Source organism: Mizuhopecten yessoensis, unplaced genomic scaffold (assembly GCF_002113885.1).
Source record: "Mizuhopecten yessoensis strain PY_sf001 unplaced genomic scaffold, ASM211388v2 scaffold715963, whole genome shotgun sequence".
Lineage (NCBI taxonomy): Eukaryota > Metazoa > Mollusca > Bivalvia > Pectinida > Pectinidae > Mizuhopecten > Mizuhopecten yessoensis.
The window spans coordinates 1-22,806 of NW_018479879.1; the positions used below are offsets into that span (position 1 = coordinate 1).

Below are 22,806 nucleotides of genomic sequence, written 5' to 3' on the forward strand. Positions count from 1 at the left end.
CTGTTGTGACACAAGTTGATATGTCTGTTTCTGTCCCCCGTGTTACACTAGTTGATTTGTTTGTATCTGTGCCCTCTAGATCTTGTGACCCTAGTTGGCCCATACATAACTTAAAAATCTGTAGTAGTCTCGTGATGTAGGACTTGGGGTATTATTTACCAGACATTTATGTATTTAACCCCAGTTATGGGTATGCATTTGTATCACACGTGTAGCGAGATGAGACTTTAAACGACGTAACTGAACAGACGGTAAGTGTGTTTATTGGCACAACTTTACAACACTGTGTTATATTAGACAAGAGGTACGTGGGCCTAAACGGTCACCTGAGTTATGTAAAAACTGATGTTATCGATGTTGCCTAATGAAAAAGAATTCATTTTGTAACAAAAGTAACTTGAACTACATGTAATGCAAAAGTAGTGTGAGAGACCTGGGTAGTATATGTACTATGTACAAATAGTGGTTCTGTCAGTCAGCTTAATTTGGTTAAAGCACATTAGAACCTCCCATCTATGAAGAGTATTTGATTCTACCATATCTGGATATTGAGAAGAAGATTTTTGAAATTTTAGTCAATTTGACCCTTTTTGGCCCCGTCCCTGGGGGTCAGTCAGGGCTGATATGTGCATACCATCAAACTGCTATCCAATACTGATAATGCTAACCAAGTTTGAATTAATTCCAATGGAAATTAAACAAATGCTGGTTCTAAATGTGATTTCCCTATATAAACTATAGCAAAGTTTATCCCCTCCCCAGGGGGAAACGTGCAACCCCAGGGTCATGAAATTCACAATTTTGGTAAAGCACCTTAAGACCCTTCCATCTAAAAAAAGTATTTGATTCTACCATATCTGGGTCTTGAGAAGGAGATTTTTGAAGTTTTAGTTAATTTGACCCTTTTTGGCCCCTGGCCCCGCCCTTCAGGCCCCTGGGGGTTTGGGACCATATAATTCACAATTTATGTTGACCTTTGGCCATGGAAGGTTTCTGCACGCACGACGCCGGACAAAAGGCGATCGCAATAGGTCACTCGAGACTTTGTCTCAGGTGACCTGAAAAGCGATACAATATTTTCCATACACTATGTCTATAAGGCTCGATAATGACAATTTTGAAATGTGAAGTTTCTGATTCATTGATAAATTTCTCAAACACAGGATTAAAGTATACTTAACACTATAGCGACAACACATAAGGTTGTGAGAAAAGTAGCTATTGTTTTGAATGAGACAATGCATTCTAAGACAAACTAGAGCGTTTACATATATCAACGAGATCTTTTAGACACATGGTAAGTAATAGTTAGGAAAAGAATAGAGTAAGGAAGTAATAAGATTGTATACATACATGCACTAGTACCAGCAGAGCGGTTGTGTAGACCATGACTGCACATGATTTTGTTGCGAGCACAGTCTATAACCATACAGTGACGATCTACACCCGGCCAGAAAGAAAGGACAGCATGGGTCAGTTAGTTCCCCTTCATCAAGTGTTATCAATATTACCACCCATTTATTTAAAGTTCCTTCGAACAACTGCTCACCGTTTCGGGATATGAGTTAGTGTTGATAATCAATAACGTCAACTAAATGATTAAAAAACGAAAGAAGTCCTTCACAAGCGTTCCATACTCTGCTAGATGATGTATCGGAAATTTCCTAACTAATTAAGATACATGACTGTGCACTCTGAAACATAGATTTTGCGTGTACATTTCAATCAATGGAGCTAATGTTATTAATGTATTTTATTTACTTGTTTATTCATCTACATTGTATTTGTTTTATTTAATTTTCCTTTTACAACATATAGATATTATACACCGCCATTTAGTCTACATGATATAAGATATACCTTTTAACTTTTATATATTATATATTTTTTCAGTCTGTTTGTTCAGTGATATTGTGTCAAATACTGATGCTCTATTAACTGTCGATGAATCTATATATATTTAAATATGAAGTATTTAAAGATTATGCAACACAGGTTTCTATGAATGAACCTTATGCATCTGTGCGATATATATTTGTCGCGTACAACAACAAAGACTATTGTTCTTGATAAGAGAATGGATTCAGGTGTAGGCTATTCTTTCATTGGACAACTATGCGGATGTTGTCTCCCGTACACCACTGACTCCTATAGATTATAAATAAAGCTATACTGTACTTCGCTATGATGTTTGTTATCAATTAATCGGTCTATATGATTACATTCATTAACATCTGTTTTGAATACAATAAAATTGATTTGAAATGAAATATATATATCTTTGACAGAGTATATGATTGAGTATTTATATGATGTAAAATGTAAATTATACATGTTTACATAAGCTACATGTATGAATGCCCGCTTGCACTGTCACTAGTGCATACGTATACTATATCGATATACCGCTTGCAATGTTACTAGTACATATGTACACTATATCAATATACCGCTTGCACTGTCACTAGTACATATATATACTATATCGATATACCGCTTGCACTGTCACTAGTACATATGTATACTATATCAATACAACGCTTGCACTGTCACTAGTACATATGTATACTATATCGATATAAAAAAGAAAAGTGAATTCTTGGACGTTTGACATCGGTATAGTGTTATTAGTTTGACATCGGTATAGTGTTATGAGTTTGGCATCGGTATATTGTTATTAGTTTGACATCGGTATAGTGTTATGAGTTTGACAGACCGATATCACACTTAATATACCAATATCACACTCATAATTCTATAACAAATACCAAGGTAGAGCACTGCCGTAGTATATATGTACTATACTGATATTACCTAATGACTACTAACTACATGTAAATTGTCTCATTTTCATTGACCACATTGTCATATTGCCAAAAGTTGTTGCCGCCTTTTATTATAAATACTCATTCTTTTCCCTAACTTTTCATAATTAAGAACGATAATTGTTAATGTAAAAGTGATATGCCAAATTTCTATTTAAAATTTGTCGATGGCAGAAGGTACACTACCTACTGAATTACCATCTTCGTCTTTTTCGACTCTCAGGTTTCTCAATAGCCCGGTCTAGCACTGACTTCCTCACGCAGACTCTGTCACTAGTGAAGAATGTCTGTCCTAACACCACCCATGGTTGGGGTAGATGAAACTGAACAATAAAAGTAATGACCGACCGAATCCTCAAGCTGGTTTACTACACCTTGACAGCATTCAATTAAATTGATTTTGTATAAATTTAAGTGCGATTAAAGGATCAAATTATCAACTGCACTGAAAACAATGCGTATTTCTAGGAAACAGAAACAAGTTTTTCAACCTAATGTACTTTTCGTCAAACAAACAACAGTTTACATTTTGTGCAAAGTCAAATCGATAAAGAGAACAACGCCGTTTACGTTCATGAACCAACGCGACGCAAAAATCAGTTGTAACGACAATTGTGCAGATTGTTCATATACATGTACTGAATATGTCAGATTGAAATCAAGCGGTGCGATTACTTAGACATGGCGTTCATATGACTTTGAGTTGTTACATTATGTTGTTTTTTTCATTTATTTATTTTTTGCCTATTTGCTTATTCATTTAATAAAATTTGAACTTAAAATAATTTCCTTGTCATAATAAACGAAAATGAAGTTCATTGGTTTGTAAATCGGTTGTGTGAATAATTCTTCTGTAAGATATAAACGTAAGTACTAAGGGGAGCAATCTGTTCTTGGCGATTGTCTTTCCATTTTTTTTCTGAACAAATCTAAGAGTTATTCCCCTTAGTACGTTCGGTTACTTAAAATGTTCGTTTCCATATTTAAGATAGTAGCGTTCTGGTCTATTACCTGTATGTGTTCCCTATTTCCCGAGCTAAAAGTTTAAGTATTGAAATAAATGGGATGTTGTCTTACATCGCTCGCCTCTTTTGTAGTTGGTGAATATGATCACAAGCGCATTTAATCATCGAGAAAAATGCAATCTTGAAAGATGGTTGTCAGACAAATTCACAAATTTGGAGAAACAACATCAACATAAAACATGTACAGTTATAATTAGGAATCCTAAAGGTACTAGAATATAGGGACATGTTTACTGTGTGTCGTACTTGTTTACGAATGTTCGTGTTCTTAAACTTCTGATATCTATTAATAAAAAATAATGTAAAACACATCATATACAACTGCTTATATATAGATATTGACACATTTAGCATCGTTTATTAGCATCTTTTAATAAATAATATTCAACATAGTTATATTTTTGTAGGAGATTGTTCACTATAGAATGACACTTTTAATCAAATAAACGAAATAGGGAATTTGTATTACTCAGATTAATTAAGATAACTAATTCACAATCACCATTTTGTCGTACATTTTCCTCCATTATTGATGTGCATTGAATTTGCAAATTATTTATATGTACCACAGATTAAACAGCTCCCATCAAACAGCCACTGTTAAGATGATTGATAACTTCACAAAGTCTTATTAAAATGACGCTGTTATATGTCATATGTTGACGTGTACCCTAACGGTCGGTGATAATACGTCACACTAATACACGTGCATGACGTATCATGACACCAGCAGTTGCTCGAAGGTGATAATAGATAACATTATAGCCGGCCCACAGAAGGATACAGTGGTACTACATATATATGTTATATTAGTAAAACATGGTATAATTATTAAACATTGTCATTATGTAAAATTAACCTACTGTTTATAATTAACCTACTGTTTATAATTGCATGCGGATGCGTTAACATTTAGATTTAGGACATAAACAGCACTGCTTTGATCTGTAGTTAGTTTTAACGTTAACATGTTAGAGTAGTAAAATACATGCCAACAATGCCGGGTTAGGAAGTTGTTTTATTGTACATGGGGCAAACGAGTTGTTTCTCTTACTATGCTTGTTTCAGATACATACTTCCCTCAGGACCTGGGTGTTTCACGTTGATGTCATTGATGCTAACCTGGCCGAACATTGACCAGAAGAGACTATAGAACGTCTGTCGTAACCTGTAACATGGAATATAACATTTAACGTAAAACATAGCTCCAACAGAACGTCTGTCGTAGCCTGTAACATGGAATATAACATTTAACGTAAAGCATAGCTCCAACAGAATGTCTGTCGTAGCCTGTAATATTGAACAACACATTTAACCTTACAAATCACACCAACAAAATGTTTGTTGTAACCTGTTATATTGAACAAAACAATTAACCTAACAAATCACATCAACAGAACCTCTGTCGTAACCTGTAAAATTTGCACTTAACGTAACTTAAATAACGTCGAGAGAGAACCTCTGTCGTATTCTCCGACACTGTACAGAACATTTAAGCTCACAAATAACGTAAACAGAACGTTTGTCGTGACCTGCAGCATCGAATTAATTAACAAGTGACACAAACAAACTTTGTAGGAACATTTGCATTGAAGAGAACGTCGGTCTTGACCTGGTACATTAAGTTTAATGTTTTTCGTAATATGTAACATTGAAACAAACAACGTTTGATGTAATAAATAACACCGCATAGAACGTTCGTCACAACGATACACAGTAAAACGGGGGTCCGTCGTAAAGCGTAACACTCTAAAGAAAGTCCGTAACGTAATTATACAGGAGAACGTCTGTGGTAAACAATATCGTAGGTCACAAGAAATAGAACCTTTGTTGTAACAAATAACAATGGAGAGCAAAAGCACATCTATCAAATCTATAACCCATGGTCTACTATTTGGAAAGTCTTCTGCAAAGTAAGACATCCGACAATGTGAACTATTTTAACATTATGAAATCACTAGTATATATTAAATGATACGATACCCCTGAAAGGCCTCTGCAGCGTGTACGTAGACAATCTGGCCGTTCATTGTCATCTTAATCCTTTGAGCCCCATAGTACCAGTACAGGTTATGTAGACCGACCATGAAGGCAAACAGGACCTACAAAAGTATGGACAAAAGAAGACCTAAAATGGTAAAGTTTATTGCATTGCATAATGGCTGAACATGACGAAAAAACAGGACCTTAAATGATAAAGTGTCATGTACTAAATATAATCTAACCACAACAAAACAGGACACACACAAAAAGTCGTAAAAACTGTGTCTTTTGGACCATGATGATAAGCTTTATACTTTTATATGGATTACCTATATCGCATTACAGCCAGCTACCATGTACACCTACCAACATAAAGAGCACCATGAAGCGCGTAATGTCGCCTATCATACGGCCCAGAGAGATCTGTAACGGTCCCAGCACTTCGAAGGCTGGCATGAGGTAGGTGGTTCTGGCAAAACTGATCACGTTGGCAATAGCAAACAGGACATCAGACACAATTTCGGGGTCGTCCGGTTTCCATTGGAACCGTGCTGAAGAAAAAACAATTAGACAGTTGTACAAAGGAAAATACTTGTGATGGGAATTCGATACAAATTAAAGTAGATAGTTCTTTTGTCACTGTAACCAGTACTCAATAGCATCGTGCTGAAGAGAATTGTATACAAAATTATAGTAGACTTGTAATACAATAACTCTTACACGGCGTCAGTACCCTTACCCCAGCATTAACACCTCACCCTGTTCCAAACCATAACAACGAATCTGATTCCATGTCTTAGCACAAATCTTACCGTCACCTTAACACTAATCCTCACTTAAACCAGAACATTGTATCATGTCTGACGCTGCCACTATAAAACCCTACAATGTTTAAATGACATTCACTTTAAACCTAACATTAACCGTTACTATATCCATAACCTGAAGCTTTACTTTATCCACCACACAAACAACTACTTTAACCACAACATAAACTCTTAATCCTATAATAAACTTTTACTTTAAATACAACATAAATCTTACGCTAACCTAACATAAACCGTTACATTGACCATAACATAAACCTCTACTTAAACCACAACATAAAACCTTACTTTTACCACAACATAAGCCCTTACTTTAACAACAACATAAACCCTTACCTTAACCACAACATAAATCCTTACTTTAACCACAATATAGACCATTACTTTAACCACAACATAAATCCTTAACAAAAACCCTTACTTTAACCACAACATTAACCCTTACCTTAACCACAACATAAATCCTTACTTTAACCACAATATAGACCATTACTTTAACCACAACATAAATCCTTAACAAAAACACTAACTTTAACCACAACAAAAACCCTTACTTTAACCACAATATAGACCCTTACTTTTACCACAACATAAACCGCTACTTTAACCACAACATAAACCGCTAATTTAACCACAACATAAATCCTTAACAAAAACCCTTACTTTAACCACAAAATTAACCCTTATTTTAACCACAACATAAATTCGTATTTTAACCACAATATTGACCCTTACTTTAACCACAACATAAACCGCTACTTTAACCACAACATAAATCCTAACAAAAACCCTTACTTTAACCACAACAAAAACCCTTACTTTAACCACAATATAGACCCTTACTTTTACCACAACATAAACCGCTACTTTAACCACAACATAACGCGCTACTTTAACCACAACATAAATCCTTAACAAAACCCCTTACTTTAACCACAAAATTAACCCTTACTTTAACCACAACATAAATTCGTTTTTTAACCACAAAATTAACCCTTACTTTAAACCACAACATAAACCGCTACTTTAACTACTATATTGACCCTTACTTTTACTACAACATAAACCGCTATTTTAACGACAACATAAACCCTTACTTTAACCACCACAAAAACCCTTACTTAAACCATGACTCGCATGATATGAGATATGTTGAACGCATGGTATGGTGAGGACATTGTTCCTCTCCAGCAGTTTTAGAATCAAAAGACAAGGACACATAAAAGATGACACTATTGCTAGCGTTTCGTCAGTTATTATTCCTATAAAACTTAGGAACTGATGGTGGGTTAGGATAAGGCTTCGTGCAATGGAGGCTGACTTAGATTGTCTGCTGTTTACAACAATCAGGCTAATAAAGGATGGTGAAAACTGGATTAAGACTGAAACTGGAGATATAGTTATCACCAAGAATAAATCTAAAGAAGGAACTCAACAATATACAACGCTTGATTAACAGATGCATCACAGAGAATCGATGTAATCTAAGTCAACCTTAGAGAAGACTCTATTGATCCCGGATCGTCGCACTGCATTGTGGTATTAGGTAGGCACATGTTATTAGTTACACACGCGTTGCGAAATGACGTAGATCAAACAGGAACGTTCCTAGTATACTTTATCGACTGCCAATATTTCTATACTCAATAACGCTTATTATTTCTCTGACAATCTAATCCAAATTTCTCTACTCGATGAAATATCATAGTGTCCGATTGTCAATGAAGACCTTGCTGTGTGCTGTTCTACTTACATGCCTCCATAAAATAATTTGTCGGCGAGTTCGATGGGTCTTTGATTTCATCAAGGAGGAGATTGAAGTATGTGTAATTGGAGTGTTTCAGTAGCTGTGTGGCACGCATCGTTCCATTAAAGAACCTTTGAATGAAAGTGGATAAAAGTATGTAAAATTGACAGTTTCATTAGTTTGATGCATTCACGCCGTCAAAATACCCCGAATATACGTAAATTGTACAATTGGGCAGTTTTAGTAACTGGGTGGCGCGCATTGTTCCGTAAAGAAACTATGATTGCAAATAAGTATATTTCTTCAGTAGCCAGGCGGCGAACATAATGACGTTAAACTACATGTGAATGTAAGTAGATTGGTGTATGAGATTTTGGATAGTTGCAGCTGCTAAGTGGCGCACATCTTGCTAATAAAATACATGTAAATGAAAGTAGACTGGTACATGATATTTTGGAAAGTTGCAGTAGCTAAGTGCTGCGCATATATTGAAGCATAAGATTTTTGACTGCTTCACGCGACCCTAAGAATGTTATGTTGAGGAGATTCTTTGTTGAAATACCTGATAATGCAAGCATCTCTAAAACAAGCAAACTAAATTAAACACTACATCAATAGGATATTTCTTTTATCAGTTTTTCCGGAATTAGATGGCCGCATGTCATTTGCTAATATTACAACATTTCATGCAGTTAGAATTCAACTATTTTACTATGAATGTATTCAGTCTCAAACGTGATACAGATTTTCCCCAGCCACGTGATACTTGACCTCGCCTTGCTCATGTCAAACAAGGTTTGGTTTCATTTTAAAGATCACGATGCCAAACCATGTGATAGAGAACAAGTCACATGGCACACAACTCTATGGTTGTTTAGTGGAATACATCTGTACACTGTTACGTGGATGCTGCAAATGACAACTGTCATTAATGTAATATATATGTTTAATTTATACACACATTATATATGCAGACACCACTTAAATGGTTCTACACTGATACGGTTACGGTGCTTTATTGAACATTTCAGCTGGGACATAGGAAAAACGCAATATCAGTTTAGTAATAACAATCACTTTACCCATGTGTCTACTTAGCGTGGACTGTTATCAGTTTGAACACCATAACTCGTGACGGGCTTTTCTATGACAAAGATAAAATTTGCCATTGCCACAGACTAAACTAAACAGTATTACTCCTCACATTGTTTGTAAGACCGTACAAACGATCTTCGATAAATTCTCTATATATACAACCTCAGGCAGGAGACTACGCTAGTAGGTAGCCGGGTTTTATCATTAGGACTGGAATATAGACAAGAGGTTTGTTGAAAAACAGATGACCCACCAATCGGATGTAACCTTGTCTAACTCCCACAAACTGCTATAGAATATGAAATGATAAATGATTTAGATGACGAGGCCATGCAGTCTGTGATACGTATCACAGACAAAGCAACTGGTACAAAATAAGAGTATACATTCTGCACCGTGATAGCGGCTAGCACCTCTTGTGGTTTGTGTGTAATCTTAGTGTTCCATTAATGAAGCTTCTCTGTGAGCCAATAATAGGTGGCTTCTGTAACGAAAATGTAGCCAATATAGTACATGATTGGCTATTGTTCCAAGTCAGTTGTATAAACATCAACTAAGTTATGTAAGTGATGTTCATTGTTTGTCTAAGTGCGTTGTAAACTTAAATTAGTTGTGAATGTTATGTAAGTTGTTTGCCCAAGTCAGTTGTATAAACATAAATAAGTTGTGTAGGTTATGTTAGTTGTTTGTCCAAGTCAGTTGTATAAACACAAATGAGTTGTATAGGTAATGCTTGTTGTCCAGGACTGTGTATTAAAACCGCTGTGTAAGTAATATTAGATGTTTGTCTAAGTCAGTGTATTGAAACATTTTATTGTGTAGGTTACATTAATTGTTTACCCAAGTCAGTTGTGTAAACATAAACTAGTTGTGCAGGCAATGTTAATTGTTTATCCAAGTCAGTTGTATCAAAATAAATTAGCTATGTAGGTCATGCTAGTTGTTTATTAACATTCTTGCCTGTTTCGGTTAAAATCTATGTGTGTATTATATCTAGTAATTCATCTAGCTTACCTGTCGGCGTTTGACTCTTTTGTATCATATAATAAGTTCCTGGTGCTTACCTGTCGGCGTTTGACTCTTTTGTATCATATAATAAGTTCCTGGTGCTTACCTGTCGGCGTTTGACTCTTTTGTATCATATAATTAGTTCCTGATGCTTACCTGTCGGCGTTTGACTGTTTTGTATCATATAATAGTTCCTGATGCTTACCTGTCGGCGTTTGACTGTTTTGTATCATATAATAGTTCCTGATGCTTACCTGTCGGCGTTTGACTCTACTGTATCATATAATTAGTTCCTGATGCTTACCTGTCGGCGTTTGACTCTACTGTATCATATAATTAGTTCCTGATGCTTACCTGTCGGCGTTTGACTGTTTTGTATCATATAATAGTTCCTGATGCTTACCTGTCGGCGTTTGACTCTTTTGTATCATATAATTAGTTCCTGATGCTTACCTGTCGGCGTTTGACTGTTTTGTATCATATAATAGTTCCTGATGCTTACCTGTCGGCGTTTGACTCTACTGTATCATATAATAAGTTCCTGATGCTTACCTGTTGGCGTTTAACTCTAATGTATCATATAATAAGTTCCTGATGCTTACCTGTTGGCGTTTGACTCTACTGTATCATATAATAAGTTCCTGATGCTTACCTGTCGGCGTTTAACTCTAATGTATCATATAATAAGTTCCTGATGTTTACCTGTCGGCGTTTGACTCTTTTGTATCATATAATAATTTCCTGATGCTTACCTGTCGGCGTTTGACTGTTTTGTATCATATAATAGTTCCTGATGCTTACCTGTCGGCGTTTGACTCTTTTGTATCATATAATAGTTCCTGATGCTTACCTGTCGGCGTTTGACTGTTTTGTATCATATAATAGTTCCTGATGCTTACCTGTTGGCGTTTAACTCTAATGTATCATATAATAAGTTCCTGATGCTTACCTGTCGGCGTTTGACTCTACTGTATCATATGATAAGTTCCTGATGCCTACCTGTCGGCATTTAACTCTACTGTATTATATGATAAGTTTCTGATGCCTACCTGTCGGCATTTAACTCTACTGTATCATATGATAAGTTCCTGATGCTTACCTGTCGGCATTTAACTCTACCGTATCATATGATATGTTCGGGTTGCTTACCTGTCGGCGTTTGACACCTTGTATTCCGTGAAGAATCTCATCACGTAGGATGCCAGGTACATTGACAGCACACTGAAGTCCATAAAGTTGATATAGTCTGTCAGGTAGGAGCTTGCACCTGTATGGTAGATCTGTTTACACTCTATCCAAAGCAACCCTGTGAAACAAAGGCAGTTGTATAGACATAACAACTTCAAAACAGATCTCAAAACGTGACAGATCTCAAAACGTGACAGATCTCAAAACTAGCGACAGACTTATTATTTACAGATGAGTATACCGATGTAACCATTAGTAATCAAAGCTACTCAGATAACAAGTGGACATATTGTTGACCGTTATATTCATTCTGTTTGTAGTAAGTTTAAAACCAGTTTTTAAGAAGCACGGTGTTAATAACGTTATTACGATTACAGTATTTGGATGTTTGCATGTGATAATTGTGATAATGATTTATTGCATGGACGACAAACCTTTATACATCGTTTTGCCTAACCGGTTTTCACAATCCATACTCTGAAAAGTAATTGGCGCGATTCCTGATAAAGCCAAAACATCTAACAGATATTATAACATAGTATTATACCTCACAGTTAGCTTTATTTGTCTAGATAGATTACATGACTGGGAGACAAAACATCACATCTTTTCGAAGCTCATTTACAAAGTTCCCCTTCCCTACTATAAATTAAAACAGTTAACGTTTTAAGGGCATTCACACTTCACCACAATATCATTGCTTGACAACTGCCTGACAAAGTGGGCCCCCGTTAAAAGTTTGTTTATTGTGGGGGTTTTCCGGGATACGTCCTTGCCACAATTGGTCACGTGAAAATAGTGTCCATGGATGTTTAGGCCACTTCAACTCTATCACATTGTCTCACTGAAATGTCATAACCTTGACACAACAACACGAAACTAAACCCTGTATAATACCAACGGACCAACCATGCTGGACACCACCCATTCAGGATGAAGTTTCCGTCACAGAGAGAATCCATAACATTCCTCGCTTTTGCAAAAACTAAACATCGAGGTCGGAAGCGAGGTGGTGGAAAGCAAGGCGTCAGAAAACGGAAAACGAGGTAAGACAATAGAGGAAATAGATACATTGTAGCTCCCAAACTGAGCTATTGGTGCAGCAGAATATGAGACCACTAAACAAATCATACCAATCGCCTGGTATGAATGTTTCAGTCTGTAACCTTTAGAAATCTTAGACTGCAGGGGTGTTCACAATTGGTATGTGCTTGACTAATGCCCTTGCAGATATGTCGCTTGGAACTATTTTCATTATTTTAAACAGTAATAGATGTGACCAGAAAACGGTAAACGGAATGATAAATATTTCCGAGCGTGGAATAAGGGAGATATAAAGGTTTCGTTTACTTTAGGAAATACTACACAGATGTTGACATAGGTGTTATACCATAATACCCAGAACACTATAGGCTGGTATTACCTAATATCCAGAACACTATACAGATTTGGACATGAGTGAGAAGTGTGCTGGAAGGCCGTAGGGTCTCTTTCATCAGGCTCTGTATCTTCTCCTCGTGCGACAGGTGCGCGAACGCCGGACTACTCATCTCACGTGTTGACGTGATGGACACTCCACTCTCGGTCAGCCGGAATGTAGCGGCCGCCAGCAGCACGAGGAAGCACATGTGTGACGTCGTATGGGTGATAAACTTAGTCACGGGACAACGCATCACAGATCCAGCCTAGGAGAATACATGAGCATGACGTTTAATGTGAATCAGTGATTTCTTCTTATCTCAAGGTGAAATATTCTCTGATTAAGATGACCAAGTCGAGAAATTATGAATCATGAACAGTTTTGACATAATCTGATAAACATATTCAAAGCTAGACATACATGTATTCTGATAAACGTTATCAAATGTAAACATAATCTAATAAACATGATCAAAGTTGGACATAATCTGATAAACATGATAAAAAGACATCCTCTTAAAAAAAAGGTTATCAAACTTAAATATAATTTGATAAAAATGATCATAGTTAGACGAAATCTGATAAACATGATCAAAGTTGAACATGATCTGATAAACATGATAAAAAGACATCCTCTTAAAAAAAAGGTTATCAAACTTAAATATAATTTGATAAAAATGATCATAGTTAGCCATAATCTGATAGACCTGACCAGAGTTAGACATAATCTGACAAAAATTATCAAAGCTAGGCGTATTGGTATATACATGCCCAACGTTTGTGAAATGTTACAAACAGTTCAGAGGCACCTTGCTTTATTCTACACATGTTTCGGGCTCTTTAGACACAAATTGTCATTCTTCTTTTCTTTTTACTGACGAGTCCTACATGGACAAAATGGCCACATGGATGATGACACAGGGATGATGCCACTGAGATGAGTACACAGGGATTATGGCACTGGGGATGGCACTGGGATGAGTACACAGGAATGATGTCAATGGGATGATGACACAGGGATGAGTACACAGGGATGATGACACAGGGATGATGTCAATGGGATGATGACAGGATTGCATTTAATATTGAATTTGTTTACTTCCTATTTTTTAGTATTTTGTAAAAACAAATATTACAGGGTTTTGTTGTTTATTACAATTAATTATTTCTATTAGATATTCACGTTTGAAAGTACGCTTAATATTTCTTATATAAATGAAAGTCTACCCCATTTAAAATCTATAATACGTTTTTACCGATCCTATAAACTCTACAGTTAAATCAATACCTACAGTACGGGTGTACCCTTCTTCCATTTGAATTATCACATTTTAAGATTTCCGGATCTGCAAGGATTTAAGCATTCTTATAAATGAAATACCACATTCAAATACTCTAAACATTAAAATAGAGTTTTGCCATTCCGACAAGCGAAATACCACGAAATCTTATATTCCAGATCTATCGCCTTAAGGTAACAATTCTTTTAAGTGGTATGTCATATTGGAATATACTCAGATCTACTCCAGATGTTGGTGATGCACCTCAGTGAAATATCGAATTTAATTATTCCTATAACTAAAATTCAATTTTGCCAATTATATTATTTAATTCCTACTTTTTAATACTCCTACATTACCAGTAGGATTTTCCGTTCCGTTTGACAATAGAATAACAGCTGCAGTTATTAAAGAAAAGGGGTAATGTCAGTAAAGTACAGCAAGGGGTATATACCGACATAATCTGCAGTGTATTGTATTTCATTATAGTGAAAAGGCAAATTTAAATATTCAAAGAACTAAAGTGAGTTTTACTTCTTGTCAATGAAATACCATATTTAAATATTCCAAGATGTACAAAATGGTTTTAGAAATATTATAATATTAATAGCATACTGAATCATTTTGGTCTACAGCAAGTTTTACCATTCTTGTCAGTATTTACCATATCTAAAACTTCAGACGAATTGAACGCTTTCTGCTAATTGCGCACATTTGAAATATGCAAATATCAAAACATGAAACTGCCTCTCTTTTTCACTGAATTACATGTACCACACTATCCTATATCCCCAAATTCACAACGAGATATGACAACTTTATCGGAGGAATGCCACAGTATCATATATCCTCATATCTACAACAGTATTTACCTTCCTTATATTTGTCAACCTTAACATATCAAATGACAAACGTGACATGTTAAAACGTTGGGAACAAAGTTCCAGTTCTTTGCAGTAAAGCGCATTTATATTTCTACTCTACTGTAATATAGGGCTTCCGTTTGGAAACATTTGTAAATGAAATACCACAACTATATATCCCCTTATATACATGCGATTTTACTGTTTAATTAATGAAATATCACTTGCTATATCTGGCATATGTTGTTTTTATTTTTTCCCCATTTCAATATTCCCACATCTACATATGCATTCAAATGTTCTTATAATTATAAGAAAACCACACACACATTCAGATATTACTTTATACAAAAGATTCAACTCTACTTATAAGTGCAATATCACACTTTAAGATTTCAAGAAATACAGTATGATTTTCTTTATTTTTTGAACACGAACTACCACATTGAAACATTCCCATTGATATACTGTTCAATACTATTTAACCGTTCTGGTACGTGATTTAAATATTTCTGTATCTAAAATTGGATTCAGCCATTTCTCTTAAAAGTGAAATACGAAATGAACGCCTGCTAGACCAATAATAGGATTGAACCTTTCTGATGGATTCAACACCACTGCCTTTTCTCGTAACTGATGTGTCACATTTTAATACATTAATTCCAAGATCTACAACAAGTTTTACCGTTCTGATAATCAAAATGTCAAACTATTTAATACTCTAATATGTACAATTACTTTTTCAGAAAATAATTTTGCAATTATTTTGATCTTTAGACATTTTTTGTCATAAAATAACCGGACAGTTTTACCATTAATATCGATTAAATGCGATAGTTAAACATTGCCAAACAGCAGGATATCACCGTTCTGCTACCTGCTATACCAGATTAAAATATTTCGTAACATCCAATAGGATTTAACCGTTTTATGAGATCACATGCCTGATTATAGATGATATACGACAATGAATCCTGTATCTACATATAAATATAACACTAATTCGATCTATTAATGGGTTTTTCCTGGTCTGCTGTAAATTTAATTTAGTATTGTTATGTCTACAGAAGGTTTTGTGTTGATATTTTCAAATGAAAATCAGGTTTATTCTCATTTGTTCCAGATCTATCAGGATTAATGTGGTGGCCTATGTGGTTTGGGGTCTATCTATCGAACACGTGACATTGATCGGAGTTACATGGAACCCAATGGTTTGGTATTTTAACGATTGTACCCCTCGTTTGTCAGTTCCTCAAACTGTTTGTAATGACCTTGAACCATGACGTTGTTTATGAGATCGATTAAATGTATAGCTATGTCCAGTGCCTATGTACCGCTTACTCTGTCAACTAATTGACAAGTGTGACCTGCAGAACATACCCGATGATTGGAGTTGGACTGGCACGTCTAAAACCCTGCCCTGAGACCGGCGATCCCGGGACGCCACACTCACGTTTTATTTGTTAATTGATGCAGTGCAGGGCCAACCTCATCTGCTTATCAGCTAGCATAGCACGTGATTTGTGGAGAATAATATCGTTACCCTGACAGTGTGTGCACAGAAACAACAACATATCCAAAACGGCTAGCGGTATAGATCGGTAACAGGGCTATATGGACCAGAAATAGATAAGGCAATGAGAAAGAGAAAAAAAATTTATCAGTTTTGTCTATCAGAGATTGTAGTGTACTTTCATATAAAACGAATTTGCAATGCGAGATTAAGTACATACTCTTGGCGAAATAATGATTTTTACACATGGACAATACAGATGCGCTCTAAACGCTTGTTTTATTCATTTACCTACAAACCTGTTTTCACGCACAGAGGAGGTTTGGTAAAGCTGTTGTTTAATATCTAAAATAATCAGATTATACGATATACACATCGGCTCACCATGAGAACAGCATGTGACGCAGTTAAAACTTCTCTGTAATCCTCTTATCACTTAAAAAAATGGCCCATGGACAGATGTGACCAGGCGTCAAATATTTGTTAAACGCAGCTTTGGTTGATACATACCAAACTAGGTGACATACATGTACCTTGAATGGTACTTATGCAGTTGTGCGCATTTTAAGGATGTACGCCTCTGAGAAGTCAAAAAATTCCTCTATTAAACTTTTTTTCTTATATTGATTTTTGGAAAAAGGAGATAATGGCATAGTAGAAAATGCAAAAAGAACTATATGTCGGTGTGTTCGTTTTTGTGCTATGATCGGTCAAAGATACCAATTTAACACAATATGTGATTTTAGGTGAATTTTCGGGTTTTGACCATTGGCAGAACAAATTCATACAATTTCTTCCAAGTGTGTTATCAGATATCTATGAATGTTTGTAGAATTGATAAAAATATTATTTTCTTTGAAACTATGGAAGTAAAATGTCTTAAACTTATTAATTTTACTCAAAAATGCGATTTTAGTTACCCCTACCCCTTATTTTTTAATGAAAAAATGCACATTTTTCACCATATTTTGCCGATTAAACGCTTGATATAAACAAATCCTGTAATAAACTTTTTTTAGTATTCAGTGAATCGAAAGAAAATGAGTTTCTTTTTCTAAAACAGACACAAAAATTGGGGGTCGGTGTGCTTCTTTTTTTGTCCCATTATTATTTGTGTTATTTTTCATCTTTTTCGGGGTCAAAAATCAAAAGTGCTTCAGTTACCCTAATATGTAAAAAAAATATCAATAATATATAACTTTCCACTTTTTTTGCATATTATTTTGATCATATTGAACATTATAAAGTTGTACAGCCAAAGTGAACCTGCTACAATTAAAAATGGTGACACAATGACAATTTAAGTGATCAATCTAGTGTCAAAAAAGGTGAATTTTGGACCTTTGTGAAGTGCAAGAAATTCACAAAAATACACTTTTTCAAAATGGCCGCCAAAATGGTCATTTTTTTTAAATTCTTGTAAAAAGTGTTCTACGCACAGCAGACATCTAGTTTTTTTTACATGTTTTCTAGATGTGTGTTTGCTATTTTACTTATCATAATTTGTTAAATATTACAAAAACCCGTTACACCAGATCAAAACGAGACTTGAACGTGACTGAAACCTCAGAAGAGTACATCCTTAAGTACTGCAATAATTGGTACCTGTATGAGTCTGGCGTACGTACCATGTAGGTGGGGGTAGGATTTTGGAAAATGTTTTGGTACAAGAGGACACTTGAATATATTTTGTACAGGTAGGATTAAGCAACATTAATTGTGTGGATGGATAGAGGGTTTACACCTTAGTACTATGGTGCGCACCTTGATAGATACTAGGTTGTTTTTTACCTTTGTGTTAGGTGCCATTACATATGCTATACACATCACAGGTATACATGGAATAAAACACACGGCAAACGCCAGCTGCTTCCAGGAGGGCAGCGATTGTAGGAATCCCATCTCCGACCCGTACCATAGGGTCGTCATGTGTTGCTGGCAGTTCGGATGAGCAACAAACTGAAAGAGATTCAAGAAAATATGTAACATATTCTGAGTACTACAGATACCCAGAGTTCGGCATTTAGTGTGGCATGGCTATCAGTACATGTTGTAATAGAATGACATGTGTCAATGTATTTATGCACGAAAAGGGTCAAAGAGATGATCGACTTACCACGCCTTTAATAATGATCGTTGTACCAGTGTTGGACACTTTCGTTGTCCTAATATTTAAAACTTTCGTTGTCCCAATGTTTAAAAAACCCTGCTAAGGGTTGGAGCATCCCAGACCGATTAGTCATGATGAAATTATTCTACGGCCACCCAGAATATACTTATGTCGTCGTACACGTGATTTTATTATCACTAACTTTATTACCGAGCTTAAGTGATTTTTTTTTAGAGAGAAATGTAATTGTTCTCTTATCTGAGAAATAAGCAACGTACAGTTGGGAACAAACATTGGTTAATAGCCTAGTGCATTGGAGTTTACCAAAAAAGCTACAATATGTAACTCCAGCGCATGTAACTCCAGTGCACTATTTTGTGCACTAGTTTGTGCACTAGAGTTAACAGGCCTGTGCATTAGATTTAACAGGCCTGTGCATTAGAGTTAACAGGCCTGTGCATTAGAGTTAACAGGCCTGTGCATTAGAGTTAACAGGCCTGTGCATTAGAGTTAACAGGCCTGTGCATTAGAGTTAACAGGCCTGTGCATTAGAGTTAACAGGCCTGTGCATTAGAGTTAACAGGCCTGTGCATTAGAGTTAACAGGCCTGTGCATTAGAGTTAACAGGCCTGTGCATTAGAGTTAACAGGCCTGTGCATTAGAGTTAACAGGCCTGTGCATTAGAGTTCAAATCCTTATGCGCTGGAGTAAACTACAGTTCACAAGGTAATCTTTTTATCATATTTCTGGGGGGTTTATGAGTTTATACATACTGTGTTTTTCTCCCATCCCGTCTGCTCAATAAATAAATAAATAAAATATTAGATGTTGCATATCTATGGTTTAAGCAGTATACTTTAACGAAAGCAGTATGTTAATGACTAAAGCGTGATATAAGTTATAAGTGCATGTATATACATGCAGTGGTGTTTAAAATATATAATACTTTGTCTTCTATTGATAGTTTTATCAGTATTACGCTACGTATAATAAATATAAATATTATATTCATTAGTACATTATTGTGAATCGTTTTTTCTGGTATGTTTTATTTTGAAAACGATATGGAAATCCCAACTCATAATCCATAACTATTGTGAAAAAAAATTGCAATCAAATCAAACACCAAGTGGTATTTTCAGTAGTTCATTTATGAATACCCAAGTGATATATATGATAATTCTAAGAAATTAATTAACCATAAATGATAAACGCTCCAAGTCCTTGAATCATTTGTTAAAGAATGTATCGTGTATTCCTTGTTTCAAGCGACCTTCTAGTTCTTTAAATGTAACATATATTCCCTGTGCTACAATGGATCACGGACCTTACAGGTAAAAAGGCTATATCATGGTTCACCCACCCATTGATTGATGCTAGGGAATGTTATCAATTAGTGAAATTCTTCTTAGAAAATATTACATGCACGCGCACGGTCTATCGTCCAATAATACATGATTATTAACCAATGAAAAGTGGCGTTACATCGCAAATGTGCTAGATTTTACCACACACGAGCCACAATGAGACGATTACGATGATTAGTAAAATGTTCGTTCGTGCCGCGCATTTAAACAATCGGCGTATACACTTACAAATGTCGCGTATTTTATAGGAATGGACTGTTAGTTCATAATACATGTTTTATTTAATATAGTGACGTTTGCACATTATCTATTTTTATTTAAAATTATTAGAAGTATTTATTCCTTTAACTTTGTTTTTGATCCCAACAATTAAATTGAACTATCATCCCAGAAATGTTCCATATATATCACGGCAGCATGTGACCGTCACATATGGTTTAAGCGGTCTTGGTGAATGACATTTCTTTCAGTACTCTCCTCGTCTACTAATAGATGCCTAACGCAAGCTTGGTCAGTGGGTTGGTTCAATCTCGTTAACTCCGAACACCGACGATCTAGCTATATGATATTCGTACCATTCCACTAACTAAACAACAACTGACGCAGCAGAAGGAAACAAATACTGAAAAATTCCAAAACAAACGTTGAGTGAAATAACTTTCATGAAGTGTTACGCGTTCACCGGTGTCAATCTTTTTGCATTCTCAATATTGCGTAAATACACATAGATTGGGTTGGGTAAAAACCGAAAATGAAGTCAAGTTTATTTCGGAAAACATTTGTCGAGCAACACCTAGATTTTCACCATATCTCCAAAAGTATATAGTCACGAGTAGTTTTCATTTTCTCAACAAGAATCATTTGCTACATATAGATCTTTGGAACACACTTTCTTGGGTCATTTATAATCATTACAACAACACTCATTCCGTAAGAGGCATATTGATCACTCGGGACCAGGATTTTTTAACGGTAGTTCAGATATCAAGAAGAATGTCAATCCCTCAGAAACAGGAAATCAAGAAGTATGTTAATTGCTGGAGATCAGGAAAGGTAGGGTCAACGCCTATGGAGACTTAACATTAGCGTCGGCCCCCACTTGGAATTTCAAAACAAGATAAATCCAAAAAGGTATGGGTATAGGAAACTTAAATCAGGAACAGTTAGTTTCAGAATTCATTTGATGATAAATGGGACCTCCTTGACTTACACCTGTGTGGGTGTTAAAGAGCGAGTAATACAATTCCTCCTAGAGCATTTTAATGGCACAATTACTATAAAATTATATCATCATCGTGTGCAACGTATTTCAACTGTTATTTTGATACCGAATATTACACTATTTCAATAAAGAATTGTTCTTTTTATTTAAGATTTAAGCAGAAAAATGTGTGAAATTTCTTTTTTAATGAGAAATTTTCCATTTTTGACACGTTAATTCATATAGTTCTAAAACTAGTCTATTTTTCTTACTTGTTAAAAAGTTGGCTACCAATAATATCTTTTAACATCAGGAATTTCAAAAAAAATGAAAACCGGTAAATTTGTCATATACTAATTTTGGTTCAAAAAAAGGAGAACATAGCTTTCTTTCCACATTTTCTTTAACTTGTGTTCCTTCATGACTAAAGGTCCGTGGGTGTTGATATTTGGCGAGTAGGTTGTTCATGAAAAGTGTTGTTAATTTTGATGACCTTGACCTTTGTTCAAGGTCACACAAACCAAATGTGCCGAAATGATTTATTTGTATGGGGAGTCAGGCAAGGGTATCTTTCCTTGCTTTATTTATTTAGAATTAATGATATAAAATAGTGTAATATCCCTTCATATTTTGTTTAATGAATGGTCGAAAGGCAACAAAAATAATAACTAGAACTTTAGGCCAAAGACTAACTAATATTCCCGCTCCTATATCAACCGGAACTGTAATCTAAAGGCTAACTAAGGCAAAGCATTGCAAATTAATCCCTAGTCTTCCACCAGTCATTATGTATGTGTATATGACACTGACATGCTTCTTGTACTACCTCCCCATGCCAAAACATACTTTCATACCACATCTTGTTAGGCGAGATGACCCACTTTTGCTGAAGTCGTTCTAGTAGTGAAGGAAGTGTTGTCAAGACAAAGATTTTTAAAAAGGGTCGTCATGAAAAAAATACTACCCTGATGCACGACATTGAAATTGGCCCCATAGTTTTGGAGGAGTTACCTGGACAAGTGTTTTTCAACAAAGGGCCATTACTCCGTGCAAAAAGGGTCAGATTGAAAAAAAAAATCCTGGATGCACACCATCAGATGGTCGTTACCATATCTGGAAACTTTCGTTGAAATTGACCCCTTAGTTTTGGAGGAGTTGTCTGGACAAGGATTTTTCAACATAAGGCTATAACTTTGAAGAAGAAAAAAGTCAGAATGAAAAAAATAATATCTGGATGCACAACTTCGGGTGTAAGTTATCATATCTGGAAATCTTCGTTGAAATTGGTCCGCTACTTTAGAATGAGTTAACAGATAGACAGATAGACAAGCTGATTCTAGTATCCCCCCCCCCCC

The 22,806-nt window shown here is 35.5% G+C and overlaps 1 protein-coding gene across 1 annotated transcript in view; it reads right to left on the minus strand.

Annotated features, from left to right (window-relative positions):
- Window positions 1-1,353: 1,353 nt before the first annotated feature.
- Window positions 1,354-22,806, minus strand: part of LOC110441447 (short transient receptor potential channel 3-like) — a gene marked incomplete at its 3' end in the record, with an annotated part of 39,449 nt that continues 17,996 nt past the window's right edge. Inside the window, exons 4-11 of the mRNA XM_021484579.1 lie at window positions 18,565-18,732; window positions 13,122-13,383; window positions 11,660-11,816; window positions 8,414-8,538; window positions 6,200-6,384; window positions 5,834-5,952; window positions 4,927-5,018; window positions 1,354-1,440 (exon numbers count right to left, since the gene is read on the minus strand). Coding sequence (XP_021340254.1) covers window positions 1,354-1,440; window positions 4,927-5,018; window positions 5,834-5,952; window positions 6,200-6,384; window positions 8,414-8,538; window positions 11,660-11,816; window positions 13,122-13,383; window positions 18,565-18,732 — 1,195 coding nt within the window. The remainder of the gene's footprint in view (window positions 1,441-4,926; window positions 5,019-5,833; window positions 5,953-6,199; window positions 6,385-8,413; window positions 8,539-11,659; window positions 11,817-13,121; window positions 13,384-18,564; window positions 18,733-22,806) is intronic.